Source organism: Asterias rubens, chromosome 18 (assembly GCF_902459465.1).
Source record: "Asterias rubens chromosome 18, eAstRub1.3, whole genome shotgun sequence".
Taxonomy (NCBI): Eukaryota; Metazoa; Echinodermata; class Asteroidea; order Forcipulatida; family Asteriidae; genus Asterias; species Asterias rubens.
Window position 1 is genome coordinate 3,445,345 of NC_047079.1, and position 9,477 is coordinate 3,454,821.

The 9,477-nt window shown below is 40.2% G+C and overlaps 1 protein-coding gene across 1 annotated transcript in view; it reads right to left on the reverse strand.

The window, feature by feature from the left end:
• LOC117302093 (retinoid isomerohydrolase-like) overlaps window positions 1–2,016 on the reverse strand; it is a 34,864-nt gene extending 32,848 nt beyond the window's left edge. Inside the window, exon 1 of the mRNA XM_033785889.1 lies at window positions 1,818–2,016. Coding sequence (XP_033641780.1) covers window positions 1,818–1,908 — 91 coding nt within the window. The 5' untranslated portion in view covers window positions 1,909–2,016. The remainder of the gene's footprint in view (window positions 1–1,817) is intronic.
• Between the last annotated feature and the right edge of the window lie 7,461 nt (window positions 2,017–9,477).

A 9,477-nucleotide genomic window follows, 5' to 3' on the forward strand; every position in this document is an offset into this window, starting at 1 on the left:
AGAAAAACACCAATACCACACGTAAGCCATAGGGGATGTACCGCGCTAAAATCTTTTTCCAGATTTTTCAATTAGATATAATTTTGCGACACCTTTTATTCTAGTTTTCGTTATTGTAAAACTACTTTTCACTTGAACGTAACTTATGGATGTTACGTTTCCGTATGGCTTAATGTTACAAAACTTTCACAAGATGGTTTACAGCAATGATCAATGTAAAACTGAAGTATTTTAAGAAACAGAATCATTCACACATAAAACTTAACATTGTTCTGACCAACTTCGTCCCGTAATTTCATACGCACTTGAAATTCAAACAGTCCTATATTTTTTGGGGGTATAAAAATGGACCTATACATCTCTTTAATTCCACCATCTTTCCAATCTTTCTATTAATAACAACCCCAAGGTTTGTTTAAAGCGGGTCTGAAGTCCAAGATCAAAGAAGGCCAAGGTTGCGAGTTAATCAGTTTGTTAGGGGTTGGTACAATGGCAACTTGGGGCTAAATATTTGCTGATAAGTTTATTAGCGGTCAAGGGCGAAGAAAAAAGGCAGACGCAATAGGCAGGCGCAATATGTCGGCATTGTCATCACCACCCCACAAGTAAGTTAGTTTTAGGTTATGGGTTTTCCGTGCTGCTGACTCGTCGGATGATGCATTATGTAGCTGTGGATGTATAATACAATCATAATGCATATAACCCTTTAATCTGTAACCTTCCTTACGTACACCCCCCCCCCCCCCCCCTAATCTCATTACAGGACCACCCCTGCTCCCGCCCCCCCCCCCCCCCCCCCCCCCCAAAAGCGAAAAAAACAAAACGAAAAAAACACAAAAAAAACCCGGGCATTGCCAATCCAAAACCCAACCTTACATAAATTGAACGTTTTCAAATCGTTAACCAGTCACGTAATGTTTTGTAAGACGTGTTTGTCAGTCGAAGGCAATTATTATGAAATCTTACTTGTAAACAAATTAAGTTGATATGAGGACCATTTCACACTATGTCGTTTACAGACAACTTTTCCCCGGCAATCTCCGCCAAAAAGATGGGTTCAATGTTAGGGTTGGGAGATTGGGGGAGGGTGGCCGAAGATGTTGATTTCCCCTAAACATCCCTTCCCAGTTTAAAGGAGGGCACAATATTGTTTTGACAGCCGTTTGGTTTGTAAGAAATAAACCGTTGACAAGATAAATAGTACCTCCAGTAGGTTTGCCCCGCAAACAATGGGAAAGCAGACGACAATTCTGATTCTCTTTGGAAAATATTGTTTTGGCGCTAAAATAAGAAAGGATTGTTGTCTGTTATTAAAGGATACCCGAACAAAGCATAGACCATCTTTAACAACTAAACTATTTTTGTCAGTAGGGGACCTTCACACTCATATAGGATATCAGTTTTCAATGGGTTCTTTATTGTTGGCCATGCTAATGCAAACAATGGCAACTTGGCAAAAATCAACCGCACAAAGCTTTTCATTCACTAAACTGCAGACACTCGAAGAAACAAACAAAACCAGTTGATTGTGTCACAGGCACGAACCTCTGGCAAACACAAAGACGGTGATTTGTACAAAGTTGATTTTGTCAAATTTGCGGTTTTTGGTCAGCGAGCCGATCAACCGCTTTAACAACAGAAGACCGGAAGCAATCGCTGTGTCTGATATATACAAGAACTAACGCCACACACGTGTTGTCTAGTTACCGCCAAAAATTGGAATCGTACCAACAAAACCCCCACTAGCAGATCCCTGCGTTTTACCCCCAAACTATTATTCTAATTTAACAAAACAACAACTTATTGAAAAATCTTACCTTTTAATCTTGCCTCGACCGGTTCTGGGTACTCTTTCTGTACGGACTTGAAGAGTCTTGCTATGTGCGGGTCGCCTTCTCGTAACGCCATGATGATGTAATCTTGTAGAGTTGTCGTAATACGGCAGCAGGTAATAGTCGTTGCGTGGTTCTGGTGGGTTGTGTGTAGAGTAGAGAGGAGCAGGGGATGTGTGGAGCGGGTGCGTTGACGAGTTTCTAGTAGTAGTGACAGCAGAAGTAGGCTCCAACTGCTATTTATACCCAGTGTGGATGGTGACTCGTCGCAAGCACACGTGGGGTTTGCACGCTGAACCGACTGGCAAGTACTACAGCACACTCTAGTGTCCCCATTCATTTCTACGGACGAGATTCTCGTGGCACGCTGATTGGTCAAACTACCCCGTGAAGCATCTCCCTACGGGTTCTCGCGCAAGGTAAAACTTTTTAGGCTTGCGTACCCGGGCTTTGATGTACACGTCATGACACGGCACCTTTTGGGGGAATACAATGGTGTATTGTGTGTGCTTATCGCAGCAGTACCTTTATTCTCTCTGAGGCTCGGATGACTGAAGTCTGGACGACCTTCAGCACGTGCCTGTATTACGGGAGGGAATACCGAATACCAGTTATCTAATGCACTGATAATGGGACCGCAAAGAGGTAAACATGCCTTTTCAACATCGACGCTGGGCAAGGCATCTTGCATGAAAAACATAAACTTTACGAATTCGGTGAAAGGCTGAAAGGGTAATGTAGTGTCCCAATTTATCATCATGTATTGTTATCATTTTGATAATATTTCATGGTGGTGTTAATGTATGCTTATCACATTATTTCCTTATCCTTTCCGGTGATCAGCTTTCCTTATGTATTATTAGGTGTTATTAATGTTCGGTAATAGATGACCCTCCCAACTCAAGCACAGTAACAACCCCCCTGGACTGGAGAACATGGAAGTCCCTGAATAGACTACGTACGGACGTGGGACGATGCAAGACAAAGAAATGGGGGTAGGCCTACACCGACGATGATGACACCAAATGCGAGTGTGGCACAGCATCCCAATCTATGCCACACCTTCTACGATGCCGAACCCCGGAGGAGCAGTGCTGTCTTGGAGACCGGACGGCAGCAATCGAGAGAGCTGTGAGATGCGGTAAATCCTGGTCAAGCATTTAAATTAGAGTAGATGGTGGACTTGGAAGAAGAAGATGATTCGATAATAAAATGGTGTATTGTTGTTTGCTTTAATATCACTGCATGCTTGTTATCTGCCATGAGGATGATGATTTTTCGACACTGACGACTTTCGACACTGGTTCGAGATTGGAATAGAGATTTGATATCTCGTTATGTTTGTTCGCTCCAAAAAAATTCCGGGTCAGAATGGAACCGGGTCAGAATGGACCCGGATCAGAATGGACCCGGTTCAGAATGAACAAAGATCAGAATGGACCCGGATCAGAATGGACCCGGATCAGAATGGACCCGGATCAGAATGGACCCGGATCAGAATGAACCCGGATCAGGATGGACCCGGATCAGAATGTCAGGTCTTCGACACGTCAGGTCTTAGAAACCAAGTCAGGACTTTGAAATTGAGTCAGGTCATCAAAACTGAGTCAAAGTTGAATTTATTCCAATCCTCGAGTGTTCAATCATTATTGTCCGTACATTCAACTCATGAGTGAACATTTCGTCAAATTCTGTGGTCGGGGTTTTGAGACAACAACGATGCAGGTCTTCGAAACTAGTCAGGTCTTCGAAACTGAGTCAGGTCTTCCAAACTATGTTAGGTCTTCGACACGTAAGGTTTTAGAAACCGAGTCAAATCACACACCTTTTGGTCAATCCACAATCATTACTCTGGTGAACAGTTCGTCCAACTCTGTGGTCGGGTTTTTGAGACAACAGCGATGTCAGGTCTTCTGAACTATGTCAGATCGTCGACACGTCGGGTCTTCGAAAATGAGTCAAGTCTCCGAAACTATTTTGGATTTTTCAAAACTGAGCCAGGTCTTTAAAATTGAGTCAGGTCTTCCAAACTGAGTCTTGTCCTCGAAACTGAGCCAGGTCTTCGAACTCAAGTCAGGTCCTCGAAACTTTTAAGGTCATCGAAACTGAGTCAGGTCTTCCAAACCAGTCAGGTCTTCGACACTAGTCTGGTCTTAGTAACTTAGTCGGGTCTTCGGAACTGAGTCAAAGCACACATCACCTTAAGGAAGAGTGAGTTTTTTTCAATCCTCGAGTTTTCAATCGTTACTCCGTACATTCAACTGGCGAACATTTCGTCAACTCTGTGGTCGGGTGTTTGAAGAAACAACGAGTTTGTGCAAACTTTGTTTCCGTCGCAGCATAGGTTGTTATACTAGTATTCTGTCCTCAATTTTGACACTGGTATTTCAGACGAAATTAACTTCTGGGTAATGAACTTTATATAAATGATGGAGCCTTTCAGAATGAAAACGTATTAATTATCATCAACCCGAAATGAGTAATCCCGTACTTTTTGGGAAGTAGGATAAAGGCTGCTTTGAGTCGTCACCGGTACCCGATCAGGTTGAAATTCCCGCTCTTTGACGTAAATCCGAAACCTTAGGCGTTTAATTGTTCTCTGAATATCGTATTATGGGCGGGAAAACACGAGAACATCCTTTCAAAAAATTTTCTAGAAGATGCGGTTAACTACCTTCTCGGTCGTCTGCGCAGCACAACAAAACCCAGAGATATTAAAGTAGGATTCGAAACTTTGCTTGGTGGAAATACGATATAGTAAAGGTTTGCGGTAACACCATGTAACGATAATCTCGAGTTGGAGTGGTTCTGAAAAGAACTCTCAAAGGGGTTCCTTTCTGCCGAGCCGTTACAAAACACCTAACAGTTACACTTAAATTACCTTTAGAGTTACTTCCGAATGCACTCGTGCCATCATCGCATACAGCGAGGCTGGATTTCGGCAAAGATAAACAGTGTGCTGGAATTAGGTCAATGTCTACAGCTGAAGCCCCACGTAAAAAAAAAAATGTAGACGGTGGTAGTTTATACATTCAGTGTCAGTGACCGTGTGTGGTGGATATTGCATGCTAAGGATTGGCTTTTATGTTTATTTATGGGGAGCGGGCTTTTCTTTCAAGTTTCAAGTTCAACTGCGATGGTTTTCCATTACTCTACTTTTGAGTAGACTAAACTCACCATTTTAAGGGGGTAGAGACAGATGCAGACCTGCCCTGTCTTCGTCATGGATTATTGTGCAAGACAGGCAACCCGCTACATTGCCCCCAAACAATAAATAATCAATTTCTTATGCTACTAGAGCAGACACCGTGGGGGGGGGGGGGGGGGGGGTGGCGAGCAACCGTTTTTTGGCTCGCTGGAAGCGTATCACCGAAAGTGATTTATTTTGCCAATCACAAAACTTTTCGTGACAAATAACAGAAACAAATCAAATGGACATGGTATCACTCAATTATATGAATGGGAACTGACGATTCGAAACCAAAAGATGTAGAACGACGGCCGCGATATAAAAACTATATAGTTTACTATAGTTATATAGTTTACTATAATAGTTATAATACTTTTAATAATAATACAAATGAATACTATTTTCGGTAATACTGATTACAAACGTTTCCGGTTTGAATACCCATAAATAGTTCAACTCATCTTGTGTATACACTACGGTGAATATTCTCAGTAGTTAAACTATAGTTTACTTTAGTTAATATACTATGAATAATAATACTAATACATACTATTTTCGGTAATGCTGATTATATCACACTACGATCAATGGAAACGTTTCCGGTTTGAATACCCATAAATAGTTCAACTCATCCTGTGTATACACTACGGTGAATATTCTCAGTAGTTAAACTATAGTTTACTTTAGTTAATATACTATGAATAATAATACTAATACATGTACATACTATTTTCGGTAATACTGATTATATCACACTACGATCAATGGAAACGTTTCCGGTTTGAATACCCATAAATAGTTCAACTCATCCTGTGTATACACTACGGTGAATATTCTCAGTAGTTAAACTATAGTTTACTTTAGTTAATATACTATGAATAATAATACTAATACATACTATTTTCGGTAATACTGATTATATCCCACTACGATCAATGGAAACGTTTCCGGTTTGAATACCCATAAATAGTTCAACTCATCTTGTGTATACACTACGGTGAATATTATCAATGTCAGGGGCGTACGGGGTTTGTATATTGACTTTACCAACCACAGCAAATATCAGTCTAGTTCACATATACATAGTTGCAGGTGTGCCTTCATAGCTAATAAGTATAACCTGTGACACAAGGACCATTAATTGAGGGTGTTGTAGGTTATCGCAACAGTCCAGAAATCATACGATGCGCTGCGGGGATTTTCTTTTTACGCGCGGGCTCCCGGAACGTCGTCGAACGAGTTGCTTTAAAGACACTGGACACTTTAGTAATTACTCAAAATAATTGTTGGTGGAAACTTACTTGGTTGCGAGCAATGGAGAGCTGTTTGATAGTTTAAAACATTGTGAGAAACGGCTCACTTTGAAGTAATGTAGTTTTTGAGAAAGAGGGTATTTTCTAAAAGCGTACAAATTTGTGCAACAATGCTGTTTTTTCTGTCATTATTCTCTTGCACCTTCGATGACCAATTGAGTCCATACATTGTTATTGTATGCATATGTTGGAATACACCAGTGAGAATACTGGTCATTGACAATTACCAAAGGTAGGGCCTATCCAGTGCCTTTAACGAGAACATTTCGCAATTTAGGATAAACCAGTTCAATGCAAACCGGACCTTCTCCTGACGACTCAAGCAGGTCACCAGATTGAAGAATTCGTTCCCCGAATTGCCTCATAATTATAATTCAAGTATTTTGAAACAACCAGTCGTTCCGGGTGTTTTCCATTTTGCATCCATGACTTTGCACGAGTTAAACCCGGGTAGTTGTTTATGTAGACTGGAACAACTCTATTAAGTTGATTCGGGGAAGAGGCAGTTCTGCTCAGCTGCTCTAAATTAGTAAACGTCGGTAGAGATCCATCAAACCTGTGAACATTTTACTACAACCCACTACCCTCCCAAATCCTGCTGTATCCTCCTGTAATAATGGATCGAATAGTACTCACCATTGCTTCCTGACTGAAAAGTGGGGTGGTAAATTGACAACATCGGTGGTGTCACACGTACAAGAATCATCATTTTACACCAAACGGTGTTAAAAAAAGCCACATTTCTGCAACAACAATTATAATTTGTATTGTTTTAAAGGACAGTGGACACTATTGGTATTTGTCAAAGACTAGCCTTCACAGTTGGTGTATCTAAACATATGCATAAAATAACAAACATGTGAAAATTTGAGCTCAATCGGTCATCAAAGTTGCGAGATAAAAATGAAAGAAAAATAACCCTTGTCACACGAAGTTGTGTGCGTTTAGATGGTTGATTTCGAGACCTCAAGTTCTAAATCTGAGGTCTCGAAATCAAATTCGTGGAAAATTACTTCTTTCTCGAAAACTATGGCACTTCAGAGGGAGCCGTTTCTCACAATGTTTTATGCCATCAACCTCTCCCCATTACTCGTCACCAAGAAAGGTTTTATGCTAATAAATATTTTGAGTAATTACCAATAGTGTCCACTACCTTTAACACCCTTACCTATGTTAATTTTGATACCGTGTTCGGTGTCTCTGTTACATAATTGGTAAGAAACACTAAAATCGTGAAGATCACAGATTTACATAAAAACTTACACACTCTAATGATGATGATAGTTGAAAACATCCCTTGCAACATTTCTGTCTGAAACGTCATATTTGATGAGATATAAATAATCTAATTTCACGTTTTGAGTTTATCGCTCATAGTGAGCGTTTCATTCATTTTTATTTTGGCATCGATGCAATGCAAAATTTGTAATCGGTATTTCACTATTCTCTAGTGACCAAGATGGCCGATCGATCTGCAGGTTTGTCAGTTTATATATGGTGGTTTACATAAAGTGTTTACACTGCCAGCAACTGTTTTGTTAGCAAAAACCAATTATGTAATGTTCCTTTAACACCCCATATTTACAGTGTCCATGTGTCAGGCTAGTAGTAGTCCATAGTGTGAAGTGATATTATATTAGAGGATGATGTTGGATGACTGAGGGCACTTGTTTGGAAGTGGGTCAAGGGAGTAAAAATCATCGAGCGCAATTTAGGCGTGTCTAAACAATGACCTCACCCCAACCCTTCTCCTTTGTAATTGTCAAAGACCAGTCTTCTCACTTGGGGGTGTATCTCAACATATTCACAAAATTAGAAACCTGGGAAAATTTGAGCTCAATCGGTTTTCGGAGTTGCGAGATAATAATGAGAGTAAAAACACCCTTGTCACACAGTGTTGCTGTGCTTTCAGTTGCTTGATCTCGAGACCTCAAAATCTAGTTCTGAGGTCTCGAAATCAAATCCAAATATTTAAGTGGAAAATTACTTCTTCCAAGAAAACTACGTTACTTTATTTAGAGGTAGCCGTCTCTCACAATGTTTTAAAGAAATACGTTGCCTTTGGATCGGTCGAGTTGTTCTTTGAAAAGCGTTTGTAACCGTTTGTTATAAAATGCATAAGAAAGATATTTTAAAAGTAGAATATAATGATCCACACTAGAATATAATGATCCAAGTATCACTCGAAATTGCGTGGTTTTCCTCTTACCTCGTCGACAAACACGGTCGGCCATTTATGCATAAATGGTCGATCGTGTTAGTTCGCAAAGTAAAAGGAAATCACGCAATTTCGAGGCAAATATGTGTGGATCATTGTATTCTACTTTTAAAACATCTTTCCAACCATATGCATTTTATAACAAACGGTTACAAACTCTTTTTATAGACCAACTCGTCCGATCCAAGGCAACGTGTTCCTTTAAACTATCAACGGCTCTCCATTGTAAGTAAGTTTTTTATGCTTACAATTATTTTGAGTAATAACCAATAATGTCTAGTGCCCTTAAAATACCGCCAGTGGTATGGCTCACCGAACAATTGTAAAATACTTTGATTGTTCGGTAATACAGGGGACCTGACTTTTTTCCAGAGGCCCAGACGTCGCATGAATATTTTGTACATATTCATATAAAATGCCAGCCCTATTACATGTCATTAAAAGCTAGAATTATGAAGTTATAGTTTAATTTCGAAGAGACGATCCAACACTTGTGAAATTAAACTTTGTTAAAAAATGCTGCGTTACCAAAAGTACGAAGCCCCCTAAAACGGCCGGCCATCGCTTCGAATTGATCGCATTATTATTTTCTTTTAAAACGAATTAACACATGGCGAAACTATTTCACTGGATACTTGGGAAAACAAGTAATACCTTCAGTCAAGGAAATGATTTTGTAAGAACTTGGAAGCAAATATGTTGTTATGTCTGCAAACAATGTGTTTATCCGCAAAAGTTCACACTATCTTGTACCGCACATCAATGAGGAAGGCACTAAAAACTAACCTCTACAGCGGTTCGGAACTTTTCGTGTGCTCTCGGAACATTCCGGCACGATTCGCGATGATCCCCCACGCAGCAGGTTTGGGGAGTTGTTACATAAGAGTGGACTAACCACTGGGACCTGGTTGTTAATATTTTCAT